Source organism: Oncorhynchus tshawytscha, linkage group LG20, assembly GCF_018296145.1.
Source record: "Oncorhynchus tshawytscha isolate Ot180627B linkage group LG20, Otsh_v2.0, whole genome shotgun sequence".
In the NCBI taxonomy this organism is placed as follows: domain Eukaryota; kingdom Metazoa; phylum Chordata; class Actinopteri; order Salmoniformes; family Salmonidae; genus Oncorhynchus; species Oncorhynchus tshawytscha.
The window spans coordinates 22,737,939-22,753,990 of record NC_056448.1 but is presented as its reverse complement, the minus strand read 5'-3'; the positions used below and the strand labels follow the sequence as shown (position 1 = coordinate 22,753,990).

Below are 16,052 nucleotides of genomic sequence, written 5' to 3'. Positions count from 1 at the left end.
AAATCTTTCATTGGAAAACTGTTGGTGGAAGTCAATTGAGTGTTGTGCAATATCACCCATAGGGTAGTATTTTCCAAATGGTGAGTGAGATGGGCCACGGTGGTCAGGACCCCTGGTGATTCACACCCAAGTCCTCCTGGGTCACGGCTTAAGACTGGGCTGTTGTGGCTTAGAACATTGTTTTGATTATCTGGAGATATATAGGCAAATTCAAAAGGTTTTAGGTGGATCACAGTTTGGAGCCCACTAAACCTACACATCAGGTAATCTCGCTATTACTCTCCTATGGATATTGTTGGACATAGTGCTGTCAATGTACCCTGTTTAAATACAATCAAGCCATGCATACAGTGGTGTCATGCCCAAAGGGGGGCACAAGGGTACATGCCCCCTCAGATTTCTCCTGTTTTTACATTTTTCAATGTTAAATTAATTACTAAACTACAGTATATTTAAGGCCATGTTTTATCATAATTATTGATAGAAATTCATGCAGTATTTTGTGGTTGGGTAGTAAATAGGATGCTATGATATGCCTGTATTATGATCCCATGGACTGTTGCAATTTGGATGTTGTATCCTAAATATGTTAGTGCAGTAGTAGCGGTGCGTGAGTAAAATCAACGGGGAAGCCAAGCCAAGAAAAAAGCCATATTACGGAAGTTTACAAGTCGGAAGTTTACATACACTTAGGTTGGAGTCATTAAAACTCGCTTTTCAACCTCTCACAAATTTCTTGTTAACAAATGATGGTTTTGGCAAGTCGGTTAGGACATCTACTTGTGCATGACACAAGTAATTTTTCCAACAATTGTTTACAGACATTATTTCACTTACAATTCACTGTATCACAATTCCAGTGGGTCAGAAGTTTACATACACTAAGTTGACTGTGCCTTTAGTTTTCTGGAATTTTCCAAGCTCTTTTAGTCAATTGGAGGTGTACTAATTGAATGTATGTAAACTTCTGACCCACTGGGAATGTGATGAAAAAAATAAAAGCAGAAATAAATCACTATTTTTCTGACATTTCACATTCTTAAAATAAAGTGGTGATCCTAACTGACTTAAGACAGGGAATTTTTACTAGGATTAAATGTCAGAAATTGTGAAAAACTGAGTTTAAATGTACTTGGCTAAGGTATGTAAACTTCCGACTTCAACTGTATGTGTTGTGATAATTGCATTGTTTGCTCTATAATGTTAGTTCATATGCTTTGCCACTATATATATATATATGCCTAAGGTCGACAATAAGATGGTGTCAGAATAAATTTAACCACACCTTTGTTTAATCACAAAACTGCAGAGCAACATTGTCCGGTGGAGTCTACAAAGCATATTGCAATTAAGAAACAGTTACATGACCTACAGCATGGTCAATCAAGTTAATATTTACAACATATTTGGACTACAAAACAACTATTGATTTAGAACACCGGAGAGTTAACGCAAGAAACCAATAAAAAGAAGCTGCCTCCACTATTCCAGCACCATTTCAACATCATCAAATCACCTATGCTTACTCTAATACAGGGACAAAATATTCCAAAAACGATTTAGTCCAATCAATGTATGCTAAATATTGTGTGGCTGTCCATGGTACTGATTTATGTGCGTGTAAGTAGAAAACACATGTAGAAAAAACACTCACCCTCGTCGAGAAACACCAATGCCATCCTCCTCTCTGTCATGTTGCCGAAACGGTCTATGACTCTGTCATACAGTACAAGCTTTTAGTTTTTGTTGTCCTAGGCTACCTGGCTAAAATGCTTGCACGCTAGCCTAACTTCCTTTCATGGGCAACGATTAGCCAGCTAGTTAACATTAGCCTACTACATCTAGCTACATTTTGAACTTCCATCCTTTCAGGTCAGAGGCACAATGTATGATTATGGTTGGATCAGAATCACCGTTATAATCTTTGGCCAGTATGGAGAATTAAGTAAAAGTCCAAATCCCCAATTCCACCCATGGCTAATTTAGGAAAGGGCTCATTTTAGCTAGCTAGCCACCGGAGGACAACAACACAATAAGATGCAACAATTCAACTATCTGAAGATTGGCTTGATGTGAAGCCAAATCAAAACTTTTTTGACACTTCACAGTTGATCACTCAGTTTAGCTCAACACTGATTGGATATTATTGTATAATTATTTATTATCAAGGGAGGCCAAATGCTCACTGGCTTCCCTTACATTCAATGCTACGGGCGGCAACAATATAATTATATTTGGGCTACACCTATTGGAGACAGAGGGGTGCTGTTTTAGGGGTGCTGTTTTGTTCGCTTGGATGCTTTCTCCGGTGAGATACATTCAGCCTCTTGCTAAAAGAGGCAAAATTGTATATTTTTTTCCTGGTAAATTGTTTGGGGAAGCCTGGCTTCTCTTAGCATCTTTGAATACACACCATTGTAGTAGAGTATATTGAGATGTGTGATTTACAAAAGTCAGAATGACACCCTTAACAAAATGACAATTTAAACAGGTAAAGAGGTATGCTTAGATAACATATGCAGAAAAATATACACTTTTTTGTATATAGAATTACAGTAGGCACAATGCTCTAGATTGCAGGAAAAAGCTGTTTCATCCTTACATACATTGTGCCCCCTCTAAAATAATGGGTGTATTACAACCCTGCATGCGTGATTTTAACATGCAAAAAAACAAAAGCTGACATCTTGGGAACATAGCGTGCTGTATGCATTGTTTCAACTTACCTGTGCATTACTTGATTCTCAACAACCCAAGTTAATGACTCGAGTAACAAAATAATAGTACAAGTCCTAACACATCCAGCTCAGGATGTGATTCAATTGAAGCCCTTATAACAATTGCCATGCTCATTTAGCACACTGAACTGGGTGCTATTTAAGCCATACATAGGTCTTCTGTCTGATAGACATTGGATATGCCACAGGGTCCTCCTCTTACATGACAAGTCAAACCAACTAGGCAGGTATTCAAATTGTAGCCTATTGATAAAAGGTAGGGGTTGGAGTGTGCTCATGGTTAAGTATAATTGGTTGTAGAGGATGTTTCCTTTCATGTTCCACTTCCCAGGTATGATTTGTACAGTTTAAGTGTGGATTACTTTGAATTCAAAGGAGTGAGTAGTAGACATGAGCGAATAGGCTTTCCCCCACCTCACAAATATTTATGAGCTGACATTCAGTTTCTGTACAATTCACTGGAGAGTGGACATCAAACGGAAAGCAGGCCATAAGTAAACATTTGTGGTGTGACTCATGCCCTTAGTCGAAACCAGGGTGAAATCTTTACTCCAAACACAAAAACAAGCGTTTATATTGGTCATGTTCAGCAAACAGGGCGGGACCTACCTGAATCTGTCAAATAGAAACGCTAGTTTTCGTTTGGCGTAAGGATTACACCCCTGAACTCACCCACCTACGCTCATGTGGTAGTTTACGGGAGAGATGTACTGTTTGGATTCTTTACATACAATAGAAATAGGCGGAATCATTTTTAGGTCATTAATTTCATTATTCTTTTGGCCAAATTTCATATACACAAATGTAAATTTACAAACAGAAAACCACATTTTCGTACCCTACAAAAAGAAATTGAGCTGTATTTTAAGACGGTTAAATGCTCTACTAACAAAAAAAAGCTGTTAGAATTGTAAGTATATGCATGTCCCTTAAGGTCCTTGTGTAATTGTAATGTGATATTGTACCCCCTAGCTCGATTGTCTATTGTTTGTAATCTATGTATGCTTGTGTTCCCTCATGTGCTTTATGTATTGATTTGATATTTAAAAAAATAAAATATATTTTTTTTAAATGTGGTAGTTTACGGCAGCGTGTGCGACTCACCTTCAGTTTCAACGCCACGCCCATACCTGCAGAAACCAGGAAATATAAAGCTTTGATGGAAGACGAACTGCTTATTTTGTTACTTCAAAACTCACATTCTGTTAGTGGACTATCATATTCGGTATTTAATTGTGCATTTCCATAATAAACTATCAAATATCCAGAACTTCCATTAGGTAAGTCAAACTTCGAAACTGACATGTCCTTTTGTAACCTAGCCTACTGTCTGCTTGCTTCTTTTGCCTTATTTGGGCATTGACCATTCTTTGCAGTAGCCTCTGTTGCGCTTATTTAGTAGCCTTCTCATGCGCTTAATTCATAAGAAAAACAAAGTTTCTGAAAATAGAGTATACTTATAACTGACCAGGCTTGGGCGGCTTCAGAGTTTGTCCTTTGTAGCCCACAGCGAAGTGCTATTCTGTTACAGTAACGTTACGATTTGTCCTACATTCTGAGGTCTCAATGTTGTTGACTCTTCCCGCTCTAATAGTTGATGTATTTCTCCACTCTGGCTTTTCTGTTTGGGCAACCAAAACTTATTTAATCTTTAAATAATGTATAATTTATGACCTTTTGGGGTTCACAACAAAGCTGTGAAACCTTTTTGTTGTTGTTGACATAGTCAAATAACTCATAGATTGGTAACTTTAAAAAAAAACTAACTACAGGACATGAGTAACTTTGGTTAAAAAAAATAATGCCACTGCTATAGGTGGCGCTGTTTATAGGCAGACTTGCTTAAACCCTCAACTTGAAACTTTCGTATTTCAGTGTCTTTCCTCATGCGAAACAATTTGCCAAATAATTTCCCCATAAGGTCTGTCAGGAAAGATTTTCCTCCATCTTGGAAAGCGTTTGAAAAATGTAGGATTAACCATTAGCCTAAATAACAAAAACATTGGGTATTGATAAATCAAAAATCTGATTTCAGACATTACCATGATGAACCATGTTAAGTGTAGCATTGATATCTTTAAAAAAAAACAAGGAAACTGTCAACAATTCACTTTTTTGCCAATGTAACACCTAATGCTTAATATAAAAAATTAAAAAGTATTTATATTTTCTGGTGGAGTAAATGTCAGATTCACTCCAAATGTGGTTTTTGGGCTCATCACAATAGTCCCTAAAGATTTTCCAAAAAATGAAGTTGATGCATTCAAAGATGTCAATGCTGTGCAGCGATGCTCCCCATCCACCCTGACAAACATTTCTAAAACCTGTTTTTGCTCTGTCCATTATGAGTTATGTGTAGATTTATGAAGGGAGACAGGTCAAAGGAAAAATTATGACCCCCCTTAGAATCCCTAACTATCCCTAGCATTGTTGCTAATTAGGCCAGGTTGGCCTATGTGAAAGCATTTTAGACCATGGTCTAAGCAAAAGTTATAAGCACAAGTATAGGCCCATGATTTCATTCTGGTACCATTATTCTGTTACCGGGTGTTGTTGATTCACTTCACTTACTGTAGTTCAATAACCAAAATAGATTTTTTTTCTAACTCAGTATCATTATAGCTGATGCCCCATTTCTTTCTGCAGACATCTTTTAATTTTAATTCAGGGGTAATGTATTGTGTCATTTAGGAGTCACTTTTATTGTAAATAAGAATATATGTTTCTAAACACTTCTATATTGATGTGGATACTACCATGATTACGGTAATATCTTGAATGAATCATGAATAATAATGAATGGGAAAGTTCCTAGACATGCTAACCTTACCTTTATTGGTAATGGTTAGAGGTTAGCATGTCTTTGGGTTATGATCTTTGACCCTTTGACTTCCTCATTCATCATTATTGATGAGTTAAGGATTATCCAAATCATGTTAGCATCCACATTAATGTAAACATTTTTAGAAACCTTCTGATCTTATTTACAATAAGTGACTCCAAAATTACACAATACATTATTTACCTTAAATATCTATTGGGCACAAAATAATCAGAAATGCAACTAAAACAAACTGCAAATGCATTCAAGTTTGTAGTCAAAAGCTTGATGTAGTCATTACGTGCTAGGAGTATGGGACCAAACCAACTTTGTAACTATTTTATTTCTAAGAATCATTGCGGGTGTCAGTAATGTTGACTACACATTTGTTTTCCCCGCAAAAAGGATGTCTTTATTGAACACACTGTGTAAACCTAAACAGTGCAGGTTGGGAAAAGTATGTGATCCCTTGGATTTAATAACAGGTTGACCCTCCTTTGGCAGCAATACACTCAACCAAATGTTTTCTGTAGTTGCGGATCAGACCTGCACAACAGTCAGGAGGAATTTTGGACCATTCCTCCTTATAAAACTGTTTTAGTTCCATAATATTCTTGGGATATCTGGTGTGAACTGTCTCTTGAGGTCATGCCACAGCATCTCAAATCGAGATGAGGTCAGGAGTCTGACTGGGCCACTCTAGAAGGTGTATTTTCAGCTGTTGAAGCCATTTTATTGTTTATTTACTTCTGTGTTTTGGGTTGCTGTCCTGTTGCATCACATAACTTCTGTTGCACTTCAATAGGAGGACAAATAGCCTTACATTCTCCTGAAAAATGTCTTGATAAACTTGGAACTTAAATTTTTCTGTTGAGGATAGCAAGCTCTCTAGACCGTGAGTCAGCAAAGAAGCCCCAAACCATGATGCTCCCTCCACCATACGGCCACTACTAGGGAGCAACAGTGCTGAACTTTCTCCATTTATAGAAAATGTGTCTTACCGTGGACAGACTTTTTTTTTTAGAGATACTTTTGTAAACCTTTTCCAACTTTATGCAAGGCAACAATTCTTAGATCTTCTGAGATCTCTCTTGTTTGAGGCATGGTTCACATTAGCAATGCTTCTTGTGAATAGTAAAGTCAAATTTAGTGTTTTTTATAGGGCAGGGCAGCTCTAACCAACATCTCCAATCTCGTCTCAATGATTGTACTCCAGGTTAGCTGACTCCTGACTCCAATTAGCTTTTGGAGAAGTCATTCGCTTTGGGGTTCACATACTTTTTCCAATCTACACTGTGAATGTTTAAATGATGTACTCAATATAGACAAGAAAAATGCAATTTGTTATTAGTTTAAGCACACTGTGTTTGTCTATTGTTGTGACTTAGATGAAGACCAGATCAAATTGGGTCAAATTCATGCAGAAATCCAGGTAATTCCAAAGGATTCATATACTTTTTCTTTGCACTGTGTGTATATGTAGGTACACAGTACCAGTCAAAAGTTTGGATACACCTACTTGATAGAATGCAAAGGGTGGCTACTTTGAAGAATGTCAAATATAAAATATATTTTGATTTCTTTAACACTTTTTTTTGGTTACTACATGATACCATATGTGTTATTTCATAGTTTTGATATCTTCACGATTCTTTTATAATATGTAAAATAAAAACCCTTGAATGAGTAGGTGTCAACTTTTGACTGGTAATGTATAGAAGACAGAAGTTTTAAGGGGGAATGTCCACCAAAGCTGTTTCCAGAGAATTGAATGTTCCGTTATCTAACATAATTCTTTGACAATTTGGCAGAGCGTCCAAGACAACATGTAACCACTCCAGCCCAGGACCTCCATCTGGCTTCTTCACCTGCGGGATCATCTGAGACCAGCCACCCGGACAGTTGATGAAACTGTGGGTTTGCACAACCGAAGAATTTCTGCACAAACTGTCTAAAACTGTCTTGGGAAGCTCACCTGCGTGCTCGTCGTCCTCACCAGTCTCTTGACTTGACTGCAGTTTTGGCGTCGGAACCTACTTCAGTAGACATGCTCCCCTTCGATGGCCACTGGCACACTGTAGAAGTGTGCTCTTCACAGATGAAACCGGGAAGATGGCAGACAGCGTGTATGGTGTCGTCTGGGTGAGCAGTTTGATGTCAACGTTGTGAACAAGAGTGCCCCATGGTGGAGGTGTGGTTATGGTATGGGCAGGCATAAGCTATGGACAAAGAAAACAATTGCATTTTATCAATGGCAATTTGAATGCACAGAGATACCGTGACGAGATCCTGAGGCCCATTGTTGTGCCATTCATCTGCCGCCATCACCTCATGTTTCAGCATGATAATGCACGGCCCCATGTCACAAGGCTCTGTACACAATTCCTGGAAGCAGAAAATGTCCCAGTTCTTCCATGGCCTGCATACTCACCAGACATGTCATCCATTGAGCATGTTTGGAATGCTCTGGAACAACGTGTATGCCAGCGTGTTTCTGCCAATATCCAGCAACTTTGCACAGACATTGAAGAGGAGTGAGACAACATTCCACAGCCCGATCAACTCTATGCGAAGGAGCTGCATCGCGCTGCATTAGGCAAATGGTGGTCACACCAAATACTGCCTGGTTTTCTGATCCATGCCCCTACACTTTTTTTAAGGTACAGCATCTCTGACCAACAGGTGCATATCTGTATTCCCAGTCATGTGAAATCCATAGATTAGGGCTTGATGAATTTATTTCAGTTGACTGATTTCCTTCTATGAACCATACCTCAGTAAAATCTTTGACATTGTTGCATGCTGCGTCTTATATTTTTGTTCAGTATTTTCATACTGAAGTTGGAATAATATTGTGAAATTTATGATAATGCCCTTTTAATGGAAGACATTTTTTAAAAGACCGCCTGAAGATTCAGACTGTTTTGGTGGGATTTAATTTTGGCCTGCCTACTAAATTTGTTAATAGACCAATAAGAAAGATACAGTATTTCCAAACCTGCCAATAACAGCTAGTGTTCAGTTTCCCCCTCCCCACTCAGACCATTCCCAAACAGTCCTACCAAACAGTCTGTTCTTGCTTGAGAAATTGCTCTTTGCTAAGAAGCTATTTTTGAACATTTTAATTTAAAACAATCACCGTAAGGTACTTAATTGTTACCCAGAAATGATTTAGTATTGAGATTTAAAAAATATAACCATATCCGCATTGGAGTAGGGTCCTAGAAAATCTGCGTTGCGGCAAAAGAGGATGGAATCATGGAATCCAGATATTTAAACTGAATTCAACAGTAATCAAAAATGTATTGAACTTAGTAGGAAATCAAATAAATGTATTGAACTTAATTGTGAGTGACATGGCTCTCTCTGGCATACTGTATGCATTCCATAGGGACAATGTATAATCAAGTGAAAGCCGATTGAGAAAAATACAACAATAATACTGAAAGTGGTAATTGGTGAGAGACAAGGTTGCAATAAAAACAGACTGCTTACGTAAAGCCATAAAGACGATCAAAACATGACATAAAACAACTTGCAAACAGACTGGCTTCCGATTTAGAAACCCCCACCAGTAGTGTAAAAACTACCCAATTGTCATACTTGAGTAAAAGTATAGATACGTTAATTAGAAAAGGACTCAAGAGAAAGTCAGCCAGTTAAATACAACTTAAGTAAAATTATTTGGTTTTACGTTTACTTTCGATACCTAAGTATATTTAATTGCTCAAATATACTTATATTAAGCAAAGCAGATGGCACCATTTTCTTGTTATGAAGGTTTACGGATAGCCAGGGGACACTCCAACACTCAGACATCATTTACAAACTAAGCATTTGTGTCTAGTGAGTCTGTCAGATCAGAGGCAGTAGGGATGACCAGGGATGTTCTCTTAAGTGTGAATTTGACTTTTCCTGTCCTGCTAAGCATTCAAAATGTAACTTTTGGGTGTCAGGGAAAATGTATGGACTAAAAAGTACAATATTTTCTTTAGGAATGTAGTGAAGTAAAAGTAGTCAAAAATATAAATAGTAAAGTACAGATAACCAAGCATCTTTTATCCTTTTCACTTATCTGAGCATGTGGCACTCACGCTTGTGGTAGGCATTCGGATGTGGGTATTTTATTATGTTCCCCATTAGCTGCTTCCAAGGCAGCCGCTACTCTTCCTGGAGTCCAAACAGGTAGGCCTACATGTCCTCCTGATCCAAGTGATCTTTTTTATATTGAGGGTAGTTTGGGTACTTTGCTGGCTTCTTATTCATTCATTCTCATTGTTATTTTTTGGAACATGCAGAATAGGCACTGACTAAAACGTTAACTAGTATAAATAAATGTAGCAACCCAAACACCCATCACCACAAGAGATTTTGCATCACAATCCTCTGGTCAAATTGCATCACTTTGCAGCTTAGGAGATGCTGTTTTGATTTGAGGGAAATGTTATTTGATGTAAAAACATATTCTCATTCCCCCTGTTGTGGTGTCACTGCTTTTCAGATGCCCATAAAGGCTTATCTTAAACCAGTTTAATGCTGAATTCAGTGATTACATCATGTAGAAGACATATTGTGATATTTGGGACAGCATGGTGGAGGGGTGAGTGTGTGTGTGTGTAGTAATGTGCCATGACACGGGTCCAGCTGGTGAGATTTACAGTAAAAGACTGAACGAGGCCACAGGATTAATGCTTTTGTTCTGCTGACATCCATGCTCAACAAGAGAGAAGTGAGACACTTGTGTGCATGTGCCACTGACTACATGGAATAATACTAGAAATGTATTTGATGAGATGACTAAAGTTTTTGATTCTATGGGACCATGCCTTATTTATTAAGATGTTGTTCTGGGAGGTAGTGAGGGTTTTAGATTATAATCCTAGTCATCAGTCAGCACAGTGGAAGCATCCTACATGCTCTTTGTCCCTATGTCCCCTATGCCCTTTAGGCAGTGCCTGCTGCCTGGATGATGCACAATGCATAGCCATTAAAGTTATTCCATTCTGTAGTGTTTTTGTTACCTAACTGGGTATAAATAGTCTTATGTATGGGCTTGCTGCTGGTTTGGGGCCCTTAGAGTTTTAAGGGATTTCTGTTCCCTGCTCTTTCGCAGTGAAATCTCCTGCTCTCATGGCTCAGCCATATAGAGAGCAGTAATCCAGACATGCAAACTGCTGGGATATAATTCCTATCCAGAGGTTTGTATTGGCCGGCAGCTCTCCAGCTGCATTTATTTATTTCCCCCCTCACGGGACATGGCTGCATGCTGTCAGTGGGTGAGAGGTAATGTGAATGTTGAAGTGAATGGTCTGCTAGATGGAGAATATTTTGGGGGGGATGGAAGAGGGTATGGTGTGATGATGGAAAGTTGAGTGTGTGAAATCCCGATGGAGGCTCTGGGTTTTAATGGGGTCTAAACCTACATAGGGATTTTGGGAAAATGGGGTGGTGTACATACATGATCTGTCAGGGCTTCGTACCACAATTATCCCGACGGCAGCAGCAGTGTTTTCATTAGTGTAATGTTTAGAGATCTCCAGAGTTATGTAACAGTGACGCGCTGTCATCCCCTCTGGGCCTGCCCACCGCCAGTAGCATGACTGTTGTCCATTTAGTTTCTCTGAGGGGGAAAAAAACATCTGTCAGAGCCGACGGTAGGGGACACAGGGCTCGTGATTGAGAACGTAGTAGCAAGTAGGCAGGGCTCAGTGGGTTCAGTGTAGTGTGTATGATGGCAGTGAGCACAGTGGTGGCAGAGAGGATTAGAAGTCAGGGCTGCCTTTCAGAATATTGCGGAGGGAAGTGAGATGTTAGTGGAGCCATTGTGAGCAGCATGGGGTGTATGTAATGCAGTTGCAAGTGGAGAAACAGCCGAGGGTTCAAATATGAAGTTTAAGAAGTTCATTACCATCATGCAGGCGGCCATGGGGATCGTCCCCCTCAACAAACGAGAGCTCCTACCACCTGGGAGGAAACTCTGGAGACCCCCAGGGTGAGTTAAGTTAAGGTGTGCATATGAGCTTGTATGCATGAAATGAATGTTTGTCTGTCTGTATGTCGCTGTTGGTCTATTCAAGTACAAGCATCTACTGTACCTCTACAATATTTGAATCCTATGCACAAGTATTCAAAATGTTGCTAATATCGCTAGGCGAATCAAACATTACTTGGAATGTATGTTTCTGCTTTGCTCACCAGATGGTACTAGCCTTCATGCTACAGCATGAGCATGTTTGTTGCCATTATTTACTGCTCAGGTCATAGATGCTGCATTTTGATTGTGACTCTGCTATTGGAGCACAGCAGATGAATGAATGTAGCAGAGGTCCTTCCTGTGAGTAGCATGGCTCTCCTTAGCTGGACCAATCCAGCACACAATCACTCACTGGATCTGTTATCAGATCCACTATTGAACCATTCTTTAGTCCATGGCCGCTACTGTATTTATCGTTGCAAATAAAATTTGCAGTGTATTGCCACTCAAGCGGTTACTAAGTTGTCAAGCAAGGAAGGTTCTTTTGTTTGCGTGTGTATGTTTATGTGACCCCCCCCCACTCACTGAGGTTGATGTTGTGGATCAATTATTCAGTATACACAACATTGCTCTTAGTAATTCTCCCAAGGTACAGGAATTCCACTTTGGACAAGAATGTGTTCTCAGTTTGAAGATGTCCTAATTGTGTGGGTCTCATGCTGACAGAAGCTTGTCTATCACTTCCCTGCTCAGCTATAACACGGCTAGGGCAGGGGATTGGGGAGTTCGTTGGGAAGGATAAGTCAAACAACCCAAGCTGAGCATTTGGTCAAAGATCACAGCAAGGTCAATCACTTTATTTATTACTATTCTGACATGAGGTCAAATGGCTGCAGAGCAAATGTTTGGCTCAAGCTCAAACAGATTACAGCTGCGTTGAGGCCTTAAGTTTGTGTGTGCGCATGCCTGTGCATCAGACTGTGCCTTTGCATGTGTGAGTGTTTGTTTGTATGGTTGTGACCAGGGCAAGGCTTTGTTTTGTTATGGATTGGTATTTGAACCAATAACTTTCACTGTGTTAATGTTTCACTTCAATGGCCCGTCAGTGTTTTAATTCTCTAATGTGGAATGAAATTCATTTCATACAGTTTCTACTCATTTCAGCTGACATTTTACCAATAACAATCCTTTATATGAAGTTGAACTCTATTCCTAATGTTGAGTAATGGTTATCTAAAGCCCTGCTGTCTCTCCCAACAGGGACACACCCAGTACTGACCAGTCCAACACTGACCTGTTCAGGTCCAGCTGCTCCTGGGATAGGTTCTACTGGACCAAGGAAGCCCAGTGCCTGTGTCTCCGTCGACTCTCTACACCCAGCTACTCTGCTATTCTGAGGGTACCTCATCCTTTCTGCCTACTTTGTATTCTTTACCCATCCTATTCTGCCCTAACACTGTGAGTGTGTGTGGTTGGACATATGATTTACAGTGGGGCAAAAAAGGTATTTAGTCAGCCACCAATTGTGCAAGTTCTCCTACTTAAAAAGATGAGGCCTGTAATTTTCATCATAGGTACACTTCAACTATGACAGACAAAATGAGAGAGAAAAAATCCAGAGAATCACATTGTAGGATTTTTTATGAATTTATTTGTAAATTATGGTGGAAAATAAGTATTTGGTCACCTACAAACAAGCAAGATTTCTGGCTCTCACAGACCTGTAACTTGTTCTTTAAGAGGCTCCTCTGTCCTCCACTCGTTACCTGTATTAATGGCACCTGTTTGAACTTGTTATCAGTATAAAAGACACCTATCCACAACCTCAAACAGTCGCACTCCAAACTCCACTATTGCCAAGACCAAAGAGCTGTCAAGTCAAAGGATACCAGAAACAAAATTGCAGACCTGCACCAGGCTGGGAAGACTGAATCTGCAATAGGTAAGCAGCTTGGTTTGAAGAAATCAACTGTGGGAGCAATTATTAGGAAATGGAAGACATACAAGACCACTGATAATCTCCCTCGATCTGGGGCTCCACGCAAGATCTCACCCCGTGGGGTCAAAATGATCACAAGAACGGTGAACAAAAATCCCAGAACCACACAGGGGGACCTAGTGAATGACCTGCAGAGAGCTGGGACCAAAGTAACAAAGCCTACCATCAGTAACACACTACGCCGCCAGGGGCTCAAATCCTGCAGTGCCAGACGTGTCCCCCTGCTTAAGCCAGTACATGTCCAAGCCCGTCTGAAGTTTGTTAGAGAGCATTTGGATGATCCAGAAGAAGATTGGGAGAATGTCATATGGTCAGATGAAACCAAAATATAACTTTTTGGTAAAAACTCAACTCGTTGTGTTTGGAGGACCAAGAATGCTGAGTTGCATCCAAAGAACAACATGCCTACTGTGAAGCATGGGGGTGGAAACATCATGCTTTGTGGCTGTTTTTCTGCAAAGGGACCAGGACGACTGATCCGTGTAAAGGAAAGAATTAATGGGGCCATGTATCGTGAGATTTTGAGTGAAAACCTCCTTCCATCAGCAAGGGCATTGAAGATGAAACGTGGCTGGGTCTTTCAGCATGACAATGATCCCAAACACACGGCCCGGGCAACGAAGGAGTGGCTTCGTAAGAAGCATTTCAAGGTCATGGGGTGGCCTAGCCAGTCTCCAGATCTCAACCCCATAGAAAATCTTTGGAGGGAGTTGAAAGTCCGTGTTGCCCAGCAACAGCCCCAAAACATCACTGCTCTAGAGGAGATCTGCATGGAGGAATGGGCCAAAATACCAATAACAGTGTGTGAAAACCTTGTGAAGACTTACAGAAAACGTTTGACCTCTCATTGCCAACAAAGGGTATATAACAAAGTATTGAGAAACTTTTGTTATTGACCAAATACTTATTTTCCACCATAATTTTGCAAATAAATTCATTAAAAAATCCTACAATATGATTTTCTGGATTTTTTTTCTCATTTTGTCTGTCATAGTTGAAGTGTACCTATGATGAAAATTACAGGTCTCTCATATTTTTAAGTGGGAGAACTTGCACAATTGGTGGCTGACTAAATACTTTTTTTGCCCCACTGTATATGGTGCCATGTGATCTAGTCTTTAAACAGGAAATCCAGAATGGTTTTGCGTCAGTTGGAAAAGCTCTGAAGGATATCTATTGCCTTAGATCTTGCTTCAGTTATTCATGTTCCCCATTCACAAAGTGTATGTATCCAAGGCCTTTGTCCCATTGCCCTATTTGGTAGTTGGTTCTCTCCCCTCCCCAAATGCAAATTTAACCAGGAAGACAGGACTCATCCATAGAAGCGGTTCAAAGAGACCTCCGAGTGAGAGATGCAGGCCAACCATCACAACACGTATTGTTGTGCTACACTGAATAAAAATATAAACGTAACATGTAAAGTGTTGGTCCCATGTTTCATGAGCTGAAATATACGTCCAAGAAATGTTCCATACACACAAAAAGCTTATTTCTCTCAAATTGTGTGCCTAAATTTGTTTACTTCCCTGTTAGTGAGCATTTCTCCTTTGCCAATATAATCCATCCACCTGACAGGTGTAACATATCAAGAAGCTGATTAAACAGCGTGATCATTTCACAGGTGCACTAACTGGGGAGCCAGGCCCAGCCAATCAGAATGAGTTTTTTCCCCCACAAAAGGGCTTTATTATAGACAGAAACACTCCTCAGCATCCCTCACACCTCTCATCAGACAATCCTGCAGGTGAAGAAGCTGGATGTGGAGGTTCTGGGCTGGCGTGGTTACACATGGTCTGTGGTTGTTAAGCTGGTTGGATGTAATGCCAAATTCTCTAAAATTGAAGTTGGAGGCAGCTTATGGTAGAGAAATTAACACAATTCTCTGGCAACAGCTCTGGTGGACTTTCCTGCAGTCAGCATGCCAATTGCACGCTCCCTCAACTTCAGACATCTGTCGCATTGTGGTGTGTGACAAAACAGCACATTTTAGAGTGGCCTTTTATTTTCCCCAGCACACACAAGGTGCACCTGTGTAATGATCATACTGTTTAATCAGTTTCTTGATATATGCCACACCTGTCGTGTGGATGGATTATCTTGGCAAAGGAGAAAAGCTTACTTGGTAAAATATCCCTTACACAGCCTGGAGGTGTGTTGGGTCATTGTCCTGTTGAAAAACAAATGATATACCCACTAAGCCCAAACCAGAATGCTGTGGTAGCCGTGCTGGTTAAGTGTGCCTTGAATTCTAACTAAATCACTGTCACCAGCAAAGCACCCCCACACATTAAACACCTTCTCCATGGTTTATCACACACGTGGAGATCATCCGTTCACCCACACTGCCTCTCACAAAGACACGGTGGTTGGAACCAAAAATATCCAATTTGGACTCCAGACCAAAGGACAAATTTCCACTGGTCTAATATCCATTGCTTGTGTTTCTAGGCCCAAGCAAGTCTCTTCTTATTGCTGTCTTTTTTAGTAGTCTTTTCTTTGCAGCAATTTGACCATGAAGGC

General features: G+C 40.0%; 1 protein-coding gene across 4 annotated transcripts in view; it reads left to right on the top strand.

The window, feature by feature from the left end:
• The first annotated feature begins 3,424 nt into the window (after nucleotides 1-3,424).
• Nucleotides 3,425-16,052, top strand: part of LOC112220400 (tight junction protein ZO-2) — a 42,940-nt gene continuing 30,312 nt past the window's right edge. The window contains exons 1-2 of one of the 4 annotated variants that reach the window (XM_024382284.2): nucleotides 3,425-3,496; nucleotides 12,794-12,932. In XM_024382284.2, the coding sequence (XP_024238052.1) occupies nucleotides 3,444-3,496; nucleotides 12,794-12,932 (192 nt within the window). In that variant the 5' untranslated portion in view covers nucleotides 3,425-3,443. Of the gene's footprint in view, nucleotides 3,497-3,851; nucleotides 4,019-11,288; nucleotides 11,552-12,793; nucleotides 12,933-16,052 lie in introns of those variants that run through there. The other 3 variants (XM_024382287.2, XM_024382283.2, XM_024382282.2) reach the window with 3 other exon arrangements.